This window comes from Typopeltis vanoorti, chromosome 13 (assembly GCF_054136105.1).
Source record: "Typopeltis vanoorti isolate ZY-2024b chromosome 13, IOZ_Tvanoo_1.0, whole genome shotgun sequence".
Taxonomy (NCBI): Eukaryota; Metazoa; Arthropoda; class Arachnida; order Uropygi; family Thelyphonidae; genus Typopeltis; species Typopeltis vanoorti.
The window spans coordinates 58,997,206-59,022,526 of record NC_143561.1 but is presented as its reverse complement, the minus strand read 5'-3'; the positions used below and the strand labels follow the sequence as shown (position 1 = coordinate 59,022,526).

The 25,321-nt window shown below is 36.2% G+C and overlaps 1 protein-coding gene across 1 annotated transcript in view; it reads right to left on the bottom strand.

The window, feature by feature from the left end:
• LOC150100200 (uncharacterized) overlaps nucleotides 1–25,321 on the bottom strand; it is a 260,605-nt gene that overhangs the window by 60,731 nt on the left and 174,553 nt on the right. The window contains exon 6 of the mRNA XM_090403094.1: nucleotides 20,103–20,214. Within this exon, the coding sequence (XP_090259220.1) occupies nucleotides 20,103–20,214 (112 nt within the window). The remainder of the gene's footprint in view (nucleotides 1–20,102; nucleotides 20,215–25,321) is intronic.

Sequence of the window (25,321 nt, the reverse complement as noted above, 5' to 3'; positions counted from 1 at the left end):
TACCTTTTTAGGCGCTATTGCGTAGTTCAGTCCTTTATTCAGCAGTGTGAGTTCGCCGGTGTTCAGGGTATGGCTTGATATGTTGATCACATGGTTCTTGCTTGTCGGTGGTTGGTCGCTCCTTGTCTCCCTTGTTTGTTGTTCATTGTTGTTTCTCGGGGAGGAAGTCCTCTGATTGGCCGCCATATTTTGCCGTTGTTTCAACCTTTGGAATTTTTTCTTGAGTTTTTCTTTATTCTTTTCCAGGGTATGCTTGGCCGAATTGTCAGTAATTCTTTCAAGTGTTTGTAGAATGTCTGGATTAACATAGTTCGATAGTTCTGATTGTAATTTTGAAACTAGATTTTGTGTTGTAGCTAGGTGTTGTCCTTGACAGGTCAACATACATACTGCAAATGAACCAACTAGTAGCCGATAACAACATATATAAAATGGTAAATTATAACCCAACAAAAAGGATAAAGGACAAAACAGAAAAACTACTAAAGTCCGTCACTTCTTGGCCACCAGACACGGTTAAAAAACTCAAACCCCACTACGCCCCCCCCCCCCAGAATATATGGGGTTCCGAAAATACACAAACAAAATGTGCCCCTTCGACCAATAGTGGAAGGAATAGACAGTCCCAATGACCTACCAACTCCTTGAGTGTTGCCGCTAATTTCTTGGCCCCTCCTACATAAAAAACACACAACACTTTATAAACAAAATCAAAAACATAACACTCAACAAAGACGACTTATTAGTCAGTTTTGACGTTTCTGCCCTTTTCATTAATGTCCCCATCAATGACACAATTCTCCTACTACAGAACAAATTTCCGCCCGACATTACGGCCCTCTTTGCCCACGCACTAAAGTCCGGTTACTTCGTGTGGCAAAACAAATTCTACCTACAAAAGGAAGATACAGCCATGGGCTCACCATTATCCCCCCCAATTGCGAACTTCTACATGGAAACCTTTGAGCAAAGGGCTCTTGATTCCGCCACGCTTCGACCGACAATCTGGCTCAGATACGTTGACGACGTGTTCGCGATCTGGCCGCACGGGCGACAAACGCTAAACACATTCCTCAGCCACCTAAACAAACAACACGAACGTATACAATTTACCATCAAAATTGAAAACCAAAATTCGCTCCCGTTCCTAGACACACTAGTTACACATCTTCCTTCAGGCAGTCTATCCTTCACGGTCTACTGAAAACCGACACACACGGGCCAATACATACATGCGAATTCATACCACCACCCAGCACAAAAATATGGAGTCATAAACACCCTTAAAAACAGAGCCACAACTATTTGCTCTAACCAGCAAGCCCTGAAACAAGAACTAAAAATCATTAGTGACACATTCATAAACAATGGCTATAACAAAAATACTGTCAATAAAATACTCTATAAAACCACAAAAAAATGAATCTAGATTACACCATAGCCATCCCATACATTAAAGGGTTATCAGAAAAAATCAACAGAATCCTACAACATTATAACCTCAATGCCACATTTAAACCACCCACTAAACTTAAAACCATATTCAGCTTCTCTAAGGATCCTCTCCTCCCATTAGCACATCCTGGAGTCTATTGCATCCGCTGCACCTGTAACTTACCGTACATTGGTGAAACAGGACGGACAATCCCTATACGCAAGAAAGAACACATTAGACACATTCAATATAACCATTATGGTGAAGCAGGCCTCTCAGACCATGCACTTAACACCTTACACCAAATCAACTGGAAAAGCACCTGCTCCTTACACCGCACAAAAACATGGTACGAAAGAAAAGTTAAAGAATCCTGCGAAATCCTGATAAACCACCCAAATATCAACAATAAAGATGGTATGAAAATTCCAAGGATCTGGATGGCACACATTCAGCCAACCTAATATGAAAGATTCAACATAAGTCAGGACCCTAGCCAATCTGCTAGTATTAGAAACCATTCCACTCCAACTGGATGGAATGATGTTAATATATGTATATAGTAGACAACACAAATAATAGGACTCTAGCATTGATGTATAATTTATTTTATTTTATTTTTTTTTTCACCAGAGGTCAGGACAACAATTGTGGTAGCGGTTAGTCAGTGTCTTTAACGAACCAGTATGATTGTAGTATAGCTTGTTTCCTGTGTATATTTGTACGCTCCAGAAGATGACCTTGACATAAAGGTCGAAACGTCGAATTGTAAAATTTTAGTAATATTAAACTAAAGTTTTTATTCAAACACGGTAGTTGTCTCCATAATTTCCAAAAATGCAGCCTTCCAGATTCTTGGCATAAGTCAGTTGTCATCACTATCCCAAAACCAAGAAAGGATCGAACACAAGCACACAATTATTGACCTATTGCTCTGACAAGCTGCCTTTGTAAGATATTAAGGAAAATGGTCATTGCCAGACTTCTCTGGTATTTAGAAAGCAACAATCTTCTCACCAATACACAATGTGGCTTTCGTAGACATCACTTGACTTTGGATCCTTTGGTCAGTTTAGTAATTTATATAAGAAAAGCATTCCTGAATCAAGAACATCTAGTTTCAGTATTCTTTTCATGGAAAAAACCTTATGACATGCCCTGAAGATATGGTATATTAAAAGACCTCTATAACCTAGGTCTCAGAGGACACCTTCCTGTATTTATTAAAAAACTTTCTGTCTAGTCAAGTTTTCCATGTCAGAGTGGGAAGCATGCTATCTTCATCATATTATCAAGACCAGAGTGTTCCCCAAGGAACAGAGGTTGTTACACTTTTTCAATCACTAAAGCTTCCTCCCAAACAATGCTTTATATGTTGATGACTTCACAATTTATTGTCACTCTCGTAACATGACAGTGATTGAAAGACATCTTCAACAAGCAATCCATCATGTCTCTTCATGAGCTCTAAGTAATGGGTTCAGGTTTTCAGCAGAGAAAAACTGTGTACTTATTCACTATCAATGTCGTCCTCCTCAATTCACCTCTATCATAGCGTTGCAGGATTGGTTGATTGGTTTATTGTTTATTTGGCACAAAAACTACAAAGGTCATACTGTGCCATACTAAAGGTTACAACATTAGCATTTACAGAAAATTGTTAACAATATGTCTGTACAAGAATCTAGTGTCATAAAGCAGCATCTCTAGGTAAACAGAACTGTTGCAGAGGGCACAGCAACACACAAGGTTATTACAGTAGTGCAAAAATAGTTAACAATATAAGTTAATACATAATATATGAAACACTAAGCCAAGGAATGCTATATCTACATAACAGCACAAAAATAGGCAAAAAGGGATTATTATACAATATACATGGATGAAAATTAAATTTAGCAATGCAGTAGAAACAGAATTTAGGATACATATAAACAGAATTACTTGAAAGTACACAAATGGGTAAGATGTCCTACCGCACTACATGATTATTCGAAAAATAAAGTAGTAAATAAGATCCATACACAAAATGTATGTTAAGTGATGCAGTATCTACATATAAACAAATTACTACAGAGGTTTCAGCAGTACATAAATAGATAACTATAGGTTAACATATGAAGGGTGCAGGGGAAAAACAACTTCAGTCCACGATATTGATCCTAAAAAAACGTAATTAAATTTTCCTTGTTGTCAAAATGCAAGTAAACATAGCATAACAAAATAAAAAAATAATAGATATGGTACATTCATGTATATTAAGCATAATTAATTTAAATAGTACTTAAAAATTAAAAAACAAATAGCAAATAATGGCCTTTTTGTCGAAATGGTTAGACGGAAGTGGTTTTTCCCTGTAAATCCTATATAAAAAAAATGGTTGTTATGCACATTTTTTATTAATCGGATTGGTAATATCTGATTTTTTAATTAATTAATTATTTAATTTATAAATAATGATCAGATCCATCCCTTGTTTTAAAGATAATAAATACTAAGGGAATTATTATACTAACAAAGGTTGGTAAGTGCTGCTTTATTAAGTAAGCAATAATACACAAAAAATGAAATATGGTAAAAAGTAATAAAAATTTAAGTAGTTAAAATATTGTAGTTTTAAAATAATCATTTATTTCAATCATCTATTGGATAGTCATCAACGTTGTCGTCATCGCTTTTAATAAAACTTTTAACTTTGTTCTCAGTCTCTTCTGAAATTTTGTGGGGTCTGTTTAGGTGTTTACCACGCCCATCTTTAGGTGACTGACCAGTATTTATCAAACAGTTTTTAATCCTTTTCTCTCGTTCTTCAGATATACCATGCAAAGAAATAAATGCTTTACGGAAAATTCTGACATCTTCGCTATTCCCCTCATCGCCGCCTTGCAGTAATCTGACAAGAAAAGCAAATGAAGCCGTGTTCACCCTCGCATCAACTCCTTTTCTAGGATGCTTTCTCATTACGGGAAGGATTGTAATTAGTCCACTTAAATAAGAATTTTGGTCATTATAGTTCCCTAATAAGTTAAAATCAAGAATAATTCTTTTTCGTTTGGCATCAGGAATAGTTCTGAAACAACGATACCTTTTGCATAAACAGTCAGGACCAACTTCGTGCATTGTTGTGTGAAGAATTTTCATTACATCTCTAGTCCTACCTGTCTTTTTTCATTTCTTTGTGAATTTTTCTTTAGTATCAGCTTCACTTTCATTAGAACTATTAGAATAATCACTTATCATTTTCACACTACTTTTTATTATTAAAAAATAATTAAAATACAGTCATATCTCGCTAATCCGAACTGATAAAAACCGTGCTCGTTCGGATTAGCGAATTTCTCCCCAAGAGACAACAACAACTAGCGTTTAAGACAAAAATAATCAGATACTAATGGTATATCAATTTAATTCTGTAAATAAATTAACTGATAGAAAAAAGCTACTGTACTGTAATATAAAACAAAATAATAATAATATTATTATTTTGTTTTTTATTTATGTACATAAATAATATACATAAATAAATAAATTTATGTACACAAGTTTATTTTAGTAAAACATTTAATTTGTATGTACCTATATTGTTGAGGATTCTGATTTAATAAAATTGCATAGTTCAGTACATAATGTAATTTGCGTAAAAAATATCACTTTTTTGTACACAACACAAAAAAGTTTCGCAAAATAGCAGAAAAAAAGTTTTTTTTTTTATTTCTTTGTAAAAAAAAAGTCCCCGATTTTCTTTTGCTTCTTTGAAGCTAAACGTTTTCGAATGCTTCTTCTCGGAGCTGCATTAGCAACAAAATTTTGTGCAATGGCTTATCATTCTGCTTAGTCCATTCTATACACATATTAAAACTTTCAGCTGCCTCTTCATGTTTTACTTTTTTTCCTTTGAGTTCTTCATCGTCATCATCATCTTCTAATTCATTCTATAGCGTCATATTTATAATTTCATCATCTGATTTGATTTCGAATTTACTTTCGGTTCTATCTGTAATGCATTCTGTAACATCTGTTTATGAAATTTCAACATCTGGATTTATATTTTTAACCAAATTATGCATGTTTTGAATTTCCTCTTTTTGTGTATATTTGTGATTCATGCCGAAAATACAGTACGTACTGTAGAGTATAAAAAAGCAAACGTGAATACATAATAAATCAAAATAGTCCTCCAGTATAACCGTACAATCGACAGTATGAAAAAAATACTGTACCGTAATAATAATAAAATAAATAATAATAGTTAAAATAATAATTATTAATTAAAAATAATAGTACACAAAATAATAATACGTAATAAATAAAACTTTTTTTCTTTCAAACCGCAGTTCGGATTACTGGAGGGTTCGGACTAAAGAGGTTCGGATTAGCGAGATAGCACTGTACTCGTAAAACCAAAACAGTAAAACTATAATCAAAACTAGTAGTGATTCAACAAACCACTGATAACAAAATAATGGCTGATGCAATAGTGATAATAGTTGATGTGATTGGACCGAAATTGTTTTTCCATACAGCCGCTCGGACTGAGGGTGTTCTTCCCAAGTTTAAGAAATATTCTCTGTTCATTTGTCTGGACTGAGTTTGTTTATGCAGAAAGTCGTATTTATGAGATGAAACCTTCCTTTAATCCCCCAACAGATGGCAGCATTAGGTTGAATTCACAAAAATTGGACTGAAGTTGTTTTTCCCCTGTACCCTTCATATGTATATACAAAACAAGTCAAGGAAAGTAGTGTCTACATCTAGTAATATTACAACAAACATTATTATACTAATACTTAAAGAGTCGGAAAGGAATTATTATACAGCATTGATGTATAAAATTTAAGTTTAGTATTATGGTATTTACATATTAACAATATTACAGCAGGGTGATACAAATATACAAGATCAAGGCCCATGGTAATACATAATTGGTCAGATTTAACCTCATGAATAATGCATAGGTATAAAAGTTAAGTTAAGCAAAAAAAAAAAAAAAAGTATTTACATATAAACAAATTTATAGTCAAATGTGTTTGTACAAATTAATTCTTTCTAAAAAATTAAAAACCTCATGCAATTTGCCTGAGTCTACTAGCATTTCCCTGAGTGTATATGGGCTTGGTTAGATAGGTGAAAATTTCATACCCCTCTTGTGTAAATTTTTGACAATCTACCAGAATATGATGAATAGTGAGATGTGTGTGTGTTGCATTTTTCACATATGGGAGGGTCATCAACTCTCAGTAAATGAGAATGCGTAAGGTGACTGTGACTTATGCGGAGCCTAGCAAGGACAACCTCCTCCCTTCTCTTTGTACGTTGACTAGAATGCCAGTGTTTAATTTCAGGTTTAATGTTATATAATTTGTTTGTTGATGTTTCTTGCCATGTTAACTCACACTGAGCAATTAGCTTTGATCTTATAAGTTGTCTGTAGTCTGTATATGGAACTGTCAAATAGTATGTGGAGAAGGTATGGGCTGATTTAGCAGCTGTATCTGCAGCCTCATTTCCTTTGATTCCGATGTGGCTGGGAATCCAGCAAAACTGAACATCGAAATTACGGATTTTCATTATGTGAAGCAGGTGTAGCACTTCATAAAGTACTGGATGAGGATTATACATAGGAGAGGAGATGGCCTGTAAAGTGCTCAATGAGTCTGGATAAATTATACACTTTTGGTAGCAGTTTTCTTTTATATGCAGAAGTGCAAGCTGAATGGCATGTAACTCTGCTGTATAATTACTGCAGTCAGGTGGGATCTGATTTGAGATAATAATGTCAGGAAACACAGCAGCACAGCCAACAGAGGTGTTAATTCTTGAACCATCAGTATAGATGGGTAAGAAATCAGTGTGTGTTGCTCTGTGTGCATTAAACAATTGCAGGTAAATGGATGATGGGGTATAAGATTTCTGTAGGAATGCTGTTTTGTTTAGTGTAGCTAATGTTGTCAACATTTATACTAACAGCTTGCGCAGTTTCTTTAATACGCATACCAAAAGGATGTATAGCAGTTTGATGTGTGTGTGATATTGAGCTTCCCAATGCAGAGAAAAGATACTATTCCATGCAGGGTGACCTGGGAGAGATTTTATTTTTAGGGCGTAATTAAGAGACAACTGTTTCCGTCGAAGTGATAGAGCCGGTTCAATTGCTTCTACATAGAGACTTGGAGCAGGTGAGGTGTGAAAGGCACCAGTAGCTATCAGTATACCCTGATGATGGATGGAATCCAACCATCGTAGGTTACTCTGTCTTGCCAAACCATAGACTTGGGATCCATAATCCAGCTTTGAATGTATAAGTGCACAATAAAGATGGAGAAATGAAGCTCGATCAGCACCCCACCAAGTAAAGGATAGAGTGCGAAGTAGGTTCAACAAAGTTCTTTTGCACTTTTCTTTTAGTTGACAAATGTGTGCTAGAAATGTGAGTTTTCTGTCAAAAATGAGTCCTCCCAGGAAATTTAGTTTCTGTAGTTACTGGAATAACAGCAGGTCCCATTCTTAGTTCAGGATCTGGGTGATCAGTGCGTTTTCGACAGAAGTGTACACAGACACTTTTTTTCTGTTGAAAACTTAAATCCATTATTAAGAGCCCACAGAGAGAGAGACATAATCAATTGCTTGCTGAAGTTTTCTTTCAATTACCCTCATGTTACGTGAGTGACAGTAGATTGTGAAGTCATCAACATATAGAGCATTGTCTACAGTGGGAGGAAGCTGTTCGATGATTGAATTGATTTTAATAGCAAAAAGGGTTACACTTAAGACAGCGCCTTGGGGAACACCTTGTTCTTGAAGATATGGTCGAGATAGCGTACTTCCCACTCTGACTTGGAAAGTTTGCCTGGACAGAAAATTTTTTTAATAAATATAGGGAGGTGTCCTTTGAGACCTAGGTTATAGAGGTCTTTTAATATGCCATATCTCCAGGTTGTGTGATAAGCTTTTTTACATGTCAAAAAAAACATGTAAAAAGCATGTAAAACATGTAAAAAAACAAAAAAAAAAACGTAAAATTTCTGTAGCGAGAACATCTTGTTCTCGCTTCAGAAATGCATCTCTTATACAAGTTTCTAACCGAACTAAATGGTCTAAAGTTGATCGATGTCTACGGAAACCACATTGTATATTGGAAAGAAGACTGTTGCTTTCTAAATACCAGAGAAGTCTGGCATTAACCATTTTCTCTAGTATCTTACAAAGACAGCTGGTCAGAGCAATGGGTCGATAATTATTTGCTTGTGCCTGGTTTTGGGATAACAATGACAATTGACTTATGCCAAGAATTTGGAAACTCTTCCTCTGCAAGGATTCTATTGTATAATAAGAGAAGAAGATCCATAGAAGATGCTGGTAGATGTTTTATCATTTCATAATAGATGTCATCGGGTCCTACTGCACTAGGGTGAGATTGTAGGAGAGCTCTTTTTAGTTCCTCATTGACAAATGTCTGAAGAATGTTGGTAGAAAAATTAAGCCTTTGTTTCTCTTGCTGCTCTTTCAGTATTAAAAATTCCGGAGAATATGAAGCTGTTGCTGAGATTTTAGCAAAAGTATCTCCCAATCTGCAATAGCTTTGCGATCAGCAAGAACACTTCCATTATAGTCTAAGGTGGACAAACAATGTGTACTATATCTGCCTTTCATTTTCCAGATTTTATCCCATACAATTTTTGGACTGGTCATTTGATTAATTGATGTAGTAAATTGGATCCCTGATTGTTTTTGACTCTGACGTCTTACAAAACGTGCTTTGGCTGGAGAACGCTTGAAAGTTATTAAATTTGATGTGGTGGGGTATCTATGAAATATGCTCCATGCTCTGTGTTGATCTTTTTTGGCTGCCTGACATTCTGCGTTCCACCAAGCTTTGGATAGACTGGAAATCGAGATGATGTTTTGGATGGAGGTTGTTGCTGCCTGGATAATGCATTCTGTTATATATTTTACAGCTTCATTGATAGGTGTTTGACTGATGGCATCAGCATAAATTTTGCAAGATGAGAGAAAGTGTTCCAGTCAGCCTGGTCCATTTTCCATATAGGTATCCGTGTGGGTGAACATGGTTCCTGTGAAGACATTGTACAAAGAACAGGAAAGTGATCACTTCCATATATGTTCTCTTCAACGTCCCACATGAGCAGTGGAAGAATGGAAGGGGCACAGATTGTAAGATTAATTGCAGAATATGAGTGGGTAGGCATATGGAAGAAAGTATCGAGTTTATTATTTAGAAGGGAAAGGTTATTATTATCAAGAATTTTTTCAATGATTCGACCTCGTCTATTAGTGTTGGCACTGCCCCATAGACTATTGTGACTGTTAAAGTCACCCATCAAAAGTATGGGTTCAGGCAGTTGCGAGATAAGGTTATCAAGTTCATTTAACTCAGCATTTGGTGGTAAATAAATTGAACATACTGTAATAAGTATTCCCACAGAAAAGAGAATCGCTACCGCTTCCAGAGAAGTATTAAGTTGGACCTGATGGAAAGGAGTATGACTGCTCACTAGGATAGCTACTCCTCCATGAGCAGGACCATCTCCAGTTCTATCTTTATGTACAACAGTGAAATTCCTAAAGGTACGGTCCTCATTGGGTCTTAAGTAAGTTTCCTGTAGAGAGAAACAGAAAGGTTTGTATTTCCGCAACAACATCTTTATATCGTCAATATTCTGGCGGATCCCACGACAGTTTCATTGTAAAAATTTTCCTATTGTTTTGATTTTATTGACTTGTCTGGTTTTCGAGAGGTTGAGGGCTTACCTTTGTCAGATTTATATTCATCCACTGTTTTAGGAAAGTATGGATGGCCAGTGTCCATCTCTTCCTCTGGTAGATTGTTCAAAACATCAAATGTGTTAGGGTCAGTTGGTATGCTTAGTTTGCTTTCAGTGGGTATCGAGGTATCCATTTTTTCTGTGTGAGTGCTTGGTGGTTTATCTTTGAGTGAAGTCTCCACCATAATTTTTTTAGCAGATGAGTTTTCATTAAATGGGACCATTTTTGAAGTTGTCTCTGGAGTAAGGCCATAGGTCTTGTGATTAATGCGCTCAACAGAGAAGCACTTGCGATCGTAAACTTCAGATATGGTGAAATTATCAAATGATGGAATAGATATACATGTTTGAGTTGCTGTTGGCACTTTTTTAATTGTTACTTTTTCAGCATAAGAGGATCGTAGAACAGGTGTAATGGTGGCTAGCTTTCTTTCTGCATCCTGATATGTTATGTTTTGTTCTGTTTTTATATTTTGTATCTCTTTTTTATCTTTCCATTTCTGACATGCATGAGAGTATGCTGGATGATCTCCCTGACAGTTGACACATTTAGCTTTTTTTCCACAGCAAGATTTATTTTCACATTCTTTACTACCACATCGAGCACAGGTAGCAGAACCACGACAGGCAGTTTGGGCATGTCCATATCTTTGACATTTAAAGCATCTCAGCGGGTTAGGGATGTACAGGACAGCTGAGATACCCTGCTTTTACAGATGTCGGAGGCCTAGGTGTATCAAAAGTAAGGATAATGTTCTTGGTTGAGACCAGGCGACCATCCCTGCGTATCAGGATGCACATCACACCTGTCACTCCTTGATCTTTAAGCTCTGAACATATCTCCTCATCAGGAACCTCAAGGAGATCCCATTCTAATATCACTCCTCTACTGGAATTTGTATTCCACCCATTGTCGTTGCTCTCAGTAGTTTCTTGGAATGCTGTTTGCACATTGTTTCCATGAGGATATCACCAGAACGCAATTTTTTGACAGTTTTGGGAGGTCCTGCCAGTCCTTCTAAACCTTTTTGGATAAAGAAGAGTGACATTTTCCCAATTGGTTTTTCACCTGTTGCATGAATGATTAAAAAGGTTGGCATTTTTGTTAGTATCCGATATCTTTTGTTTCTTACTTCTGTTTCCATATGCTGTGTCTATATTATCAGTACTTGGTTGGGACTTTGTTAGGGTCCCTGAAACATTTGAGGATGAAGAATTCATATTTAAGGAATTTTTAATTCGGTGCCAGAGCTCCCCACCCACCACGGAGCCACACATGGATGCCCACTACCTGGCAAGCAAAGACTGCACTCAGGAGTGGAACACCAGGGCTACCCTGGACGCTATACCAGCACTGTAGCAGGTCTAGGATCCCGACCCCGGAGCATGGGGGTGAGAGACTTACTGCAATACCGTTGACCCTTACAGGCAAGCCCACTAGCCAACTGATCCTGGCTGGGCCATCCAGGACCACCCGTCTTGCTGAAGCAGGGGCCAAAGTGGTGCAAGACTACCAGGATCCCCCCTTTCCGGATGTCCATGGGTCGCACTGCATGGCAAACACGGTGGCAGGGGGTTGGATCCCAGTGATGGTGGTCTGAAAAAAGGATAGTAAAAAAGACTCAGGAGAAGTAAAGCAAAGAAAAAGAGGAAGAATGAAAAGGGCCAGTACCATCACTGGAAGGTCCCCTCCACCACGAACAGGTGCCCCACATGGAGGGGGGGGCGTTGCAGGAGACTTACAATCTTCACCTTCTCATTTTTGCTTCATCCAACAACTCCTTCAACATCCTCCCTCATAGAATACTTCTCACTTCTCAGATCATTAGTGCCAACCAAGACAATTAGTTCTTTTGCCTTACCTTTCTGCATCCAGATGGCATGACTAATATCATTAATTTTTGCAACAGGGAAATGTGATTTTGTTATACTTTCATTAAGTACTCCTCTGATCATGGAGCCTAGATATATAATTTTCTCTTTAGTTTGTTTTTCTCATTTGTTCACATGATCTCTATTTTTACCTCAGACCACCTGCTTCTATCTCAGCCCTGCTAATCTCTTGTCACTCCTGCAATTTTCGATTTCGCACTTGTCCTGTGAAAGATAACATGCAATCATACTATTTCCTTATTTGCATCTATTTCATTCTCCTGTATTTCAACCATTGCAAGTTCAGTATTAATTCCAACATTAACATTTTCCATTCTACCATTGATACTATCTACTCTACTAACATTCACTTCATTCTTGCCACCTAACTAGTACCCACTGTCAAAACAATTACACATTCGGTTTCACTCTCCTTCCATATATCCTTTAATTTTCACAATAAATACATCTCACACACACTGCACTGTACAAAATCTCCAAATAATCATGTCTTTTCCACCACTGTTCTACCACACATTGGCACCATACTGACAATATCATATTTAACCCAAAAAATACAAGGTTTACTTACAAACTAAATAACTCAGTCAATCACAAACCCGTATAAAATAAAAACTGCAATGAGTTAATATTATTAACTAAAACATTAAACAATGACATCTTTCAGCAGCACTAATAACAACACATCACTCTGTTTTGGCTAGATTTGTGATTTATATGGAATCAGCAGCTGTTCAGCAGTAAAGAAATTCCTTGAGTGAAAGAGAACTTATATTTCTTAGTATAAACATATTACAAATATTTCCTTTTCAGCATGCAAGAAATTAGGTTCACTTTCACTCAAGGCATTTCTTTACTGCTGAACAGCTGCTGATTTCATATAAATCAAAAATCTAACAAATCACTGAGTAGTTTTCTTAACATTTGGATGGAACCCCCTAAGACCTCTCAAAAAGACGACTCAGTACAGAAAAGTGCAATTAGGATGATTAACAACCTATGTCTTACAAATTTTCATCCCACTCTTGCATACAGGCATCAAATTTCTGATTTATACATCTCACACACAATTCCTCCTCTCTTCTCTAAATCTGTTGTAGTAGCTATTGAGCACTCAAGGCCTTAATACAATGGGACCAGAATCTCCTTACTTCTACAAGCCAATGTCCTTTCTGCATCATTGCTAGAATTAGTTGTGCTGTCCTCACAATTTTAGAAATGTGTCCTCTGAATTTTAGATCCCTATCTATGACCACACTAATATCTCTTATTTCCTCCACTTCCTCCAATATATTCCCACTAAGTGTATACTCTACATCCTATTTTTGTTTTCCAAATTTTAAAACCTTGCAATATTGAACATCAACATCACTCCTATGCCCATTTAGCCAGTTTAATCAAGTCCTCTTATAAAGCCACATCTGCTCTACTTCTCATAGTCCTTCCCAACTTTTCATTATCTGCAAACAAATGAACAGTTCCAATCTTCTCCAATATCATTCACATAAAACAGCAATTGCCCTAAAACAGATCCTTGAACACACCACCAGTGACTTTCCTCTTCTGGGATATTGCTCTCTCATACATAACTTACTGATACTTATTAGAGTCAATCTCCAATCCAATACACGAATGTAATATCCAACCCAATCTGTTCTATTTTAACTATCAACTTATCATGTGTCAATCTATCAAAAGCCTTTGTAAAATCTAAGTATACTACTGTTTAATCATCTCCCTGTCCAAGGCACCTGTCACTTTATTATACTAAGTAAGCAGATTATTAAAACATGATCTTCCTTTAGCTTTAAATAATTAAAAAGGACAAGACAAAAAACTGGATTGAATTTACACATAAGTTGGAGGAAGATATTAATGGATACAAAAAGTTATATGGATTAATGAAAAATAGAAGAAGCAATACTGAGGAACTAGTTTTTAATACATGGAGATGGAAATCATGTGACCACTGGAAGATAGATTAGGATGATATGGCATCATTATTTTAGAGATCTGTTGAAGATGAAAGACATAGTGAAATAAGCTGGAATGAATACAGAGATAAGAAACAAAGGGAGATGGTTTCTGGCTGAGGTAGAAAAAGCATTAAGGAAGATGAAGAATGGAAAATCTCCTGGAACAGATTTGCTTGTTGAATCAGCAATTCTGGTAGTTCAGGGAGCGAAATGGTTGTGTGACATCTTTAGACTGATCTAGAGAAGATAACTGATGATTGGACCAAGAGGATTACTATTCCAATGTACATGGGTGGTCTGAAAAGTTCTTGGCCTCGACCACAGAGAGCAAAACTATCGGCAAGATTTTTTTTTTTTCTAAATTGGTACATCTGTCACAAGCATCCATATGAAATTGCAAGTCATTCTATCAAGTAGTTGGTTTTATACAGCTGTCTGAAGCAAAGGTGTTGTCTGTATCCCTTGAAGTGGATAAAATTGAGTATCGTGTAGTTAAAAATTCTTTAAAAGAAGGTTTAACACCAAAAGCAATTCATTCGAAGTTCATAAAAGTTAATGGGCACTCTTCTCCTTCATTTTTGACAATTAAGAAATGGGCTGCCTAGTTTAAATGTGGCCATACCAGCCTTGAAGATGATCCACGTGACGGACGTCCAAAAAGTGTAACGACACCAGAAATCGTTGATCAAGTGCACGATATGGTACTGGATGACCGGTGAGTCAAAGTGCGTGAAATTGCTGAGACTATAGGCATTTCAAAAGAATGTGTAGATATCTTTTGCATGAAGGATTGCAAAGGATATCTTTTGCATGAAGGATTGCAAATGAAAAAGCTTTGCACAAGACAGGTGCAGTGCTTGCTCACAGCAGATCAAAAACACACTCGCATGAAAATCTCTGAACAGCGCTTGGAGCGTTTTAACAAGAATAAAACTGATTTTGTGCATCGATTTATTACTATGGATGAGACACCATTACACACCAGAATCCAAACAGCAGTCAAAATGGTGGACAGAAGCCGGTTGTTCAGCGCCAAAGAAGACAAAGTCGGTTCCATCAGCAGGAAATGCCATGACATCAGTATTTTGGGATGCTAAAGGAATTTTGTTTATTAATTATCTTGAAAAGGGTAAAACAATGACCGGGAAATATTATTCTAATCTTTTAACCAGACTAGACAAAAAAATTCACAAGAAAAGACCTGGTTTGAAGAAGAAAAAAATCATCTTTCATCAAGACAATGCACCTGCCCACAAAGGCATTTTGGCAATGGGAAAATTAAGGGATCTGCACTATGAATTGTTGGACCATCCACCCTATTCCCCATATTTGGCTCCCTCGAACTTCTATCTCTTCCCAAAACTAAAACTCTTCCTTGCTGGTCAGCATTTTTCTTTGAATCAAGAGGTGATTGCAGCTGTAGAGGGGTATTTTGCAGATATTACTGAGAACCACTACAGGGACAGGATAATGGTAGTGGAATAAATGTATTAGTCTTAAGGGAGATTATGTTGAAAAAAAAAAAAAAATTTTTGAAATTATAAACTCATTTTTTCATCGTTAGGCAGAGAACTTTTCAGACCACCCTCTTACATAAAGGAGACTCAAGAAGGGGAGTGTAGCAACTACAGAAGAATAAAACTGAGTCACTATGCAAAGATTTATGAAAAAATAATGGTAAACAGGAATAAGGGATAAAACAGGGAAAGGTCTAAGTCAGGAGCAGTTTGGTTTTAGATGAGTGAACTGTTGATTTGATTTTTGATGTAATGGAAATGATGGGGAGATACTGGGAATTTGGAAAAAGAATTTTTACTGGATTCGATGGAGAAAAGTCTGAGAAAATTTGGAGAAGATAGGCATACAGGGGGATGGGGGAGTTCTGATAAATACCTAGAACAAAAATGATATTAAAGCAACTGATATAACCTGAAGAAAGAACATATCTTAAAATCCTTTAACCCCCATGTTTCAAATTCTACTAATTCGTTCTTTTTCATTTTGGATATATAAGAAGACATGTCAGAGGTTTTGAAGAAATTCAAAATTATCACAACTTTTTATCACACCACCCTTGTAGGAGAAGAAAAAGAAATAATAATGATCAAGAATATGTACGTTACATGTGTGTGTATACATATATATACACATATGTATGGGGTGCTTAAGGGTCAAATCTGTATAACTGAGAGGAGACCTCCACATAGCCTTCAAGGGAATGCGGAGAACCGACCAGGGCTTGTGACCTAATGTCCAATCCTCAGCTTCACGTGATGCACCCTGTTGGGTATCTACCTGGATACTGAACGAACGAAGATGGGCTGGCAATTTGGGATTTAGCCAACCAAATTGTATTCTTATTGGCTTAAACCAATATACAAAATGATGGTACAACATGACAAAATTTCATGCCAGCTGGAGCATCGCCCGGTTAAACAAGGCCCCGCCCCCATTGTTTTCGCCAGAGAACCAGGGCGAACAATGAAAAGTCAGCTACTGGAACAAATCTGAAAGCACATCCAAACTCAACATCACCAGAGTTAAAGATCGGTACTATCAACATAAGAAGCCTGAATGGCAAAGAAATGGAGCTAGCTGAGGAATTAGATAAGTACCAGATCGACATAATAGGGGTGACTGAAACAAAAAAGACAAAAACTGGTGAGATCTTTCTGAGCAATAAATACAAAATGTTATATTCAGGCAATGACAATCAAGGAAAAGCAGGAGTAGCCATAGTATTCAACACAAAATATGAGGCTAATCTTCTTGAATGGCAGGCAGTCTCAAGTAGAGTGATGTGGGCTAAAATCAGAATGGGGAATTGGACAATGAGACTTATTTGTGTCTATGGTCCCACAGAAGGTTCTACTAAGGTAGAAGTGGAGGAATTTTTTGATGCTTTAGAGAAAGCAACTGACACATTGAAAAAGGAAAAGTTGGTCCTTGTTGGGGATCTAAATAGCAGAGTAGGATGTGATTGTCAGACATACAAAAATATTTTGGGAAAATTTGGAGAAAAAAGCAAAGCCAATAATAATGGCAAATATCTGTTGGATTTCTGCTCAGGACATGGCCTGGTTATTACTAACACCATGTTCAAACATAAAAATGTGCACAAATTCACATGGAGAGAAGAGGCTAGGAATAAGAAAAGTCTCATTGACTATGTTATTGTTGATAGTGATGTTTTCTCCCTGGTGCACTACACCAGAGTGTACAGAGGATTTGAAATTGGAAGTGATCACTACTTAGTCTTGAGCAGGATAAAATTGAATTTCATATTGAAAAGAATAACATGTAAGAAAGTTTTAAAGCGAATAAAAGTTGAGCAGCTCTCAGATGTGAACTGTAAACTAAAATACACAAAGATTATTGAAGAAAAAATGAAAGAGTTTGAGAACAGGAACCAAAGCTTGGAGATTCTTTGGCAAGCCTTGAAGAAAACCCTGATTGATTCAGCAAGAGAGGCATGTAGTGAGGTAATCTGCAAGGATAGAAAAATCAGAACTTTATGGTGGACACAGGAAGTTAAAGAGGCAGTGAAGGAAAAGAAGAAAGCATATCAAAAGTTCCTGGCAAATAAGTCAGCTTTTGCTCTTAGAGAATACAGAGACAAATGTAAGAAACTGAAACACTGTGTAAAACTAGCTAAACAAAAGTCATGGGAGGACTTTGGCAAGAACATAGAAAATAAATATCAAGAAACTGCTAAGATATTCTGGAGGCTGTTGAAGAAGCTTAGAAATGGAGGAAAGAGTGCTGTAAAAGGAGTTAAACATGATAAAGGTGACATGAAAACAGGAGAAAAAGATATCCTTGAAGTATGGAGTAATTACTTTGAAAAATTGCTAAATGAACAGTGATAGCACAGTGGTGAAAAACACTCAACAGGCATACAATCAGGAATACATATCCATACTTGAAGTAGTAAAAGCCATCAAAGCTTGAAATGTGGAAAGGAGTAGATGATATTCTACCAGAAATGCTGAAATATGGTGGTATAAAAGTCTTACAGTGGCTGCACTGCATAGTTCAGAAAGCCTGGACAGAGGGACGAATTCCCAATGATTGGAGTAGAGCTCTCATAGTACCCATATATAAAAAGGGAAATAAAACTGAATGTGAGAATTACAGAGGTAGTTCCCTATTGAGTGTTCCTGGCAAGATCTATGCAAGTATACTTGAGAAACGGTTGAGAAGAATTGTGGAAGAAAAGCTTGGTGAAGAACAAGCTGGATTCAGGCCAAATAGAGGCTGTCAGGATCAGATCTTCACTTTACGACAAATAGTTGAGAAAGCATGGGATTATAACAAAGATCTGTATTTAAGTTTTGTCGATCTGGAAAAGAAAAAATTGTGTTAGAATATCTAACACAGATCTTTCAAAAGAATGGTTATGAAACCAAGACTATCAAAAAAATCCTCCACACACCTCCTACAAGCATCTCTCAGAAACAAGATTTCAAAAATGCCATCACGCTTCCATATATCAAAAATGTTACAGACAAGATGGCTAAATTACTTAACAAATATAACATCAAAGTAGCCTTTCTGCCGCTGGAAAAAATTTCAAGATTTCTACATCCCCCCAAAACCTCCTCATCATCCTTTAAAAAAACCAGGTGTTTACAAAATTTATTGTTCTTGCGGCATCTGCTACATAGGACAGACAGGAAGATCTGGGGAAATTCGCAAGAACGAACACCAAAAGGATGTGCAAAACAGAAGAGAACACAAATCAGGTCTAGCTAGCTTTCCATGCCACTTCCACCAGCCACAATGTACTCTGGCAGAAAACAAACATGTCATACATAGAAAAAAACAGTTACATAAGGAAATTTAAAGAAGCTGCAAACATGCTTAAAATACCAACACAATGCAATAAAAATCAAGGATTAATTCTCCACCAAGTTTGGTCAGCTTTAATAAAAAAATATACCTCAGTCAGACCTCGGACATTATGAACGTGAACAACAGAACGTCGCATCATCCAGCATTGTTTAAATTCAGCACTGCTTTGAATCTGCATTCTGATTTTTAATTTTATAAATAGTCAGACGGCTATTTATAAAATTACTAATAATTTCTCTTTTCTTTGTGTTTTAAACTTTAAGTTACCTTTTACCCCTGAAGATATGTCAAACGACTTACGAAACTTGTCGGGTCTTTTATTAATTCATTGTGTTTTATACAGCTTATTAAAAAAATGTGGTCCAATTACCGGAATATACCATGTATGGTTTTTTTTTGTCTGTAATCACTTCTGGGGTTGTTTGAATGTATAATCTACCTCATAAAAGTGATTACATATAAATAAAAATAATTTTTGAGAACAATACAATTTGAATGTAGAATATATGCTATTTTGATAAGCTGATAAATTGCGTTAACTGAAAAACAAATAATCTTTGAAAAATTGACACACTTTTTTACTATTCAAGTTTGCTGGGATAGCACCAAGCATTAGGAATGATAATTTAAAAAAAATTAATAAAATAATAGAAGCCTGCAGACCTGAATACACTTTTCAAACTCAGTGCTAGATATTCTATTGCCAGCAGCACTTTTTCTGCTTTAATAAACACTTTCTGACTTAAGATGTAAGGAAGGCATGTGGAGAAAAGAGGTATGTTTATTCTAGTTTTCAGTATAATTTGAAAGCATCAATAGCCAAACAGCTAGTATGCTCATTAAAAGTCTAGTAAGAACCTGATATTAACTCAGGTTCTATATCTTCAATGCTGCACTAGTGTACAAATTCAGCCATCAAAGTATAGAAAAGAAGTAACAGCTCTTTTCTAATGATAATATTCCTAGCAGCAACCTTAATCCTGGTTTTTTTTAGACCTTTCTGTCAACTTCTGTACTGTTATAAACATTTAAAGTTTACATGTGGATAAGTCTCTTCCCAGGTTAAGAGAACAAAATGCAACATACATTACATTAAATTTTAATGTAATGTATGTTGTGAGAAACAATCAATTTTCAATATTCTAGATATAAACTATTTACTTAGCTATGTCAGCAACTGAGAGTGGATTAGGGTAGGCAGATTCAATTACTTCAAGAACCTTTTCCAGATCTAGCTCCGATTTCAATCCAACAAAGCCATTATCCATTGGAACTAATTAAAAAGAAAAACATATACAAATAAATTCTTATTTGTTAATATTAAACATGTACATCTAAAATACTATTGAATCTTCTTCCCAAAACGTTTCCAAATTATTGAACAGTGCTTCTTCTGATTATATAAGAATATATTATTGGAATTCTCAGCATTTGTAAGCCTTTGTTGTTATCCCTATCACAGTATTTTCCTGCAACAAGTGGAATATTATTATTATTATTATTTACGTAAGCATCGCTGTGGAATCCAAACATGCACCTATTACATCTCTCCCCATTCCCATTTACTGATAGCAAAGCACTCATGAGTGCCTCTGGCAACCCACCACTCATTCACCACTCTCAAAGCAAAATATTATTATTATTTCGGGCGACTCCAGGGAGTCCTTAGACTCATCGAGGGAGGCCCTAAACATCATGTCCACACAACTATACGACATTCTCACAGTATCTATCATACCTTGCCTTGAACTCGCTCACTGTCATAGCACCCACAACAGACTCTGGCAGCTTATTCTACTCATTTACCACTCTAAAAGTAGAACCCAGCTCTAACACCCTGCTAACCACACTCTTGCCCAGCTTCCATAGGTGTCCCCTAGTTCTCCCACCACCAGTCCTGATCTCAAAAATATCCTCTGAATTAATCCTAGAATCCCTTTAGCAATTTGAATGTCTCAATCATATCTCCCCTTTTCCGCCTATCAACTAGTTTCTGCAACCCACAAATCTTCAACCTGTTCTCATATGGTTCATTCCATAGACCTGCTATCATCTTAGTCACTCGCCTCTGGATCCTCTCCACCTCCTTCCCATCAAGAAGGAACCGAGGTGACCAAATCTGGGCACAGTAGTCGAGATGAGGTCTTATCAAGGCTCGGTACAGAAGTACAATAACTTGCTTTTCTCTGCTTGTCAGAGTATCTATCTAGTCATCATGCCCTTGCTAATGGACGACTCCTTGTTCTCTTCTATTACACATTAAAAAATTTCTTCTTTAGTAAATTATGTTTCTTTCATACTCCCTCTTTTTTTCACCATTCAACCAAACTCTCACAAATCTTTGATCTATCCTCACAGGGAGCACTCAACACACCAGTTACTGTGTGTGGAGTCACAAAGCCATGCTGTCCTCTCAGGGTACTACATTTCTATCCACCCAATGCTGACTTCTGTCCTTAATAAGCTTATCACTTATAACTTTTTTTTTATTATTAACCGATTTTTGTTTGATGTTATTAATTGATATGTTCTGCACATACATTGCATATAAATGATGTTCTGCTAATAAAATGTTTCAAATACAACAACAACCATGAGTTATATCAACTCTATAAAGACTACAATATCTAGTTTAATCAAGTTCAAAAAGTTGCAATGGGCAGGACATGCTTTTCATATGGAAAAATGACAGTATTCTTAAGAAGACTATAAATAATACTTGGTAAAAGACCAAGAGGAAAACCAAGAACAAGATGGATACATACTATGATAGCAATAACATGTTGTGCAAGCTGGAAAAGTTAGGTTTGAATAGACAGGGTTGTAGGCAACAAATCTAGGACACCAAGGGCTTGATTTGGACTGCAGTCATTGGAAGAAGAATAAAATGTTTCTGCTTAAATGTGGATCCCCTGATTGTCCTAGCTTCTGGAACACCTTTATTATTCATTCAGTAAATTAAGTATTTTTTGTAGTTACAGAATTCTTTATCAATAGTATAATTTTGTTTCGGCTGTTTATTGAGAAAATTCAGATGCTAGTGCAATCTTAAATTATATCATCATTAGTATCAAACAGTATAAAAAATTCTCACAACAAAAGAAATAATATAAAAGCGAAAAAAAAAAAAATCTTAAAAGCAGTAAAAATGAACAACAAAAACACTGAATTCTACTTCAGTAACCTTGCCTCGATTTAAACTTAATTAATATGCTAAATTACTTGTATCTGTCATTTCTCACTAATAAAAACTTATAATTCCCCTTTTATAACCTGTTCTGACTCAAAATCTCCTTGCCAAATGTTTTTGCTTCCTTCTGCTGTCTTTAGTCTCCTCTTAATTCCAATAACCACTCTCCTGGTCTGATTATTCAAACTTCATAGATTAAGCCCAGAAAAGATGCTAAATATTTGCTGTTAGTAATGATCTAATGCAAATTGCCCATCTACCAACCAGCATACTTGACAATACCATTTGACAAGACTTTTTCATATTAGCTATCTTTCCAAATACACTGTAGATGTCACATCTCTTGTTGATAACGTCTATCATATCTTCATCAACATTTTTTTCTATAGATCACCCTTCACCCAGACAATCTCAGCCTTCTTTCCTTTGGTGCCAAAGGAAAGAAGGGTTAGATTGTCTGGGTGAAGATCTGATTAGTATTTTTCTGTTTTTCAGAGTTTGATTATTGTTTTTCTCTTTCATGGTCTGATTATTGCTTCCATTTGCCTGATCCAAATACTTGCTCTGATTAAATAACTGAAATAATCATTGCTGGAATGAGGGCCTCCATTCTCCCATATTCACACAAAACTCTCTGATCATTATCGAGCCCTGGTTCTAATAGGTGTACCAAAAAAAGTCCAAAATAAAATTAGAGATCAAATTTAGCCATCCTCTCAAAGAGAAAAATAAAAAAAATGAAGAAGGTCAACAGCCAACTTCTTTCCACTGGTTCCTCATCCCCAAGAAACCCTGGGGACTAGACTTGATACAGTAATCCAGATGTATGCATATCAAGGCTTTATAAAGAGGTATTACAACTTCCTTATATCTACTTGTTAATGTGTTCTTCAATAGCCAAGTAAACTTATGAGTTACTTTAGCAACCTTAGCAATATGTCTTCTAAACTTTAACTCTCTACCATCCATCATCCCTAAATCTCTAGCTTCATCTATTTCCTGAAGTACAGTTCCACCAATGTGATACACAGCTTGTAATCTATTTATCATGAAATGCATAACTTTACATTTCTCGACATTAAACTGACACCCATTAACTTTTGCCATACTAACAGACTATTTAAATCACATATGGGCAACCCCCAACCCACGGGCTGGATCCGGCCCTCTACTTCTTTTTATCTGGCCGTAATCTATTTCAGCAAAGTTTGTCTGATTCGTGGTGGGAGAAAACATGGTGTGTTCTACTAACTCACATTAAGCTGACGTCATGACTTGTGCAAAACACACTATGTTTTCTCCAACCAAGGTCTCTTTCTCACTTTGACTAGCGGCGTGTGTGAATGTGTTACAACGTGTCAGTTCGGTATTTGCGTTGGTGTTGTGCTTTGTTCAGTGCCTGCATTGATGTTATGTTCTGTTTGGTGCCTGCGTTGATGTTGTGTTCTGTTCAGTGCCTGCAGTGTAGAAGAAAGTTTTGTTTGACAGTTCTGAATATCGCTTATAAATCTGGGACAATGTCAGGAGTTATTGCAAAAAAAAAAAGAAAAGTAGATGCAGAGAATCGTCAATTTCAAGACAACTGGACTGAGGATTATTATTTTATTCTGAATAAAGGTTTGCCTGTATGTTTGCTGTGCAACGAATCCGTATCCATCAACAAAGAATACAACTTCGAGACATGCGGAGCAGCCAAAAATTGATGGACAACTACGAAAAGATGAAAATACAGAAGTTGAAGAACTTGGATACCCAGCAGCAAATGTTCAACAAGAAAAAAACACAGCACCACAGCATTGTCAAAGTCAGCTTTGTGGTAAGCAAAAAAATCGCTAAGCATTCTAAATCATTTGGTGAAGGAGAAATTATCAAAGAATGTCTGTTGGATGTTGCAAGTATAATATGTCCTGAAAAGAAAACGACTTCGAGAATATTCGTTTGTCGAGACATACTGTTGCCCGATGGATAGAAATTATGGCTGATGATATCAAAAAAAGTTTAAAAGAGAAGATTGCTAGATTGGAAGCATTTTCAATTGCTTTGGATGACAGCACCAATGCCTCCATTACAGCACAACTAGCAATATTTATTCGAGGAGTTTTATGCGGATTTCAACATCACAGAAGAATTATTAGTGCTTCGCCTGTTAAAAGGAATAACCACCGGTGAAGATATATTTAAAACAGTCAACACAGTCTTCGAGAGATTTGGGCTTAAATGGTATTCACTATCTTGCATATGCACTGATGGAGCCCCTGCAATGGTTGGTGCACAGAAGGGATTTATTGGAATAGTTCATGAAAGAGCAATAGAACTACAGATCCATCTGGAAAATTTAACAAATTTTCACTGCATTATCCACCAACAAAATCTGTATGCAAAATCGATTAAATTCACAAATGTTATGGAATTTGTAGTAGCCAGTATAACTTTATTAAGCCACATGCACTTAATCACCGCCAATTAAGGAGTATTTGGCAGAAATATTTTCGGATTATGAAGATGTGTCTTATTATTTTGAAGTGAGGTGGTTGAGTAAAGGTAAAATGTTAAAATGATTTTATGATCTGAGACAAGACACTGCAGATTTTATGGACATAAAAGGAAACACAATTAACCAAGTAAAAGATGATGAGTGGGTGTGTGTGATTTAGCATTCCTTGTAGATGTCACCGGATACCTAAACAAACTGAATCTTAGACTGCAAAATCAAGGTCAATTGGTTCATGAACTGCATGGACATGTCAAAGATTTTTGTAATAAACTAAGATTGTTGGAAAGTCAGACACTAAAAAAAGTTATAATTTTCCTACTCTAGCAACTCAAAAATATCCCTTATAATTGTTATAGAGATGAACTGAAGGCACTAATAGAGCAATTTGATACAAGATTTGTCGACTTCAAAAACAAAGATTCCACATTCGCTATATTTGCTTCTAATGAATGCTGATGTAAATAATGCACCAGAAAACTTATTAATGGAACTTATTAAGCTTCAGATGGATTTAGTGCTAAAATCACAATTTAACATTGCTTTGACGGATTTTTATAATTTTTATTTGGTGGAAGAAAATTATACAAATTTACGTGCCTTTTCAAGAAAAATCATTTATTTTTTTGGCAGCACACATTTTTCGAGGATGAAATACAATAAATCAAAAATTCTAACAAGAATAACGGACGAAAACCT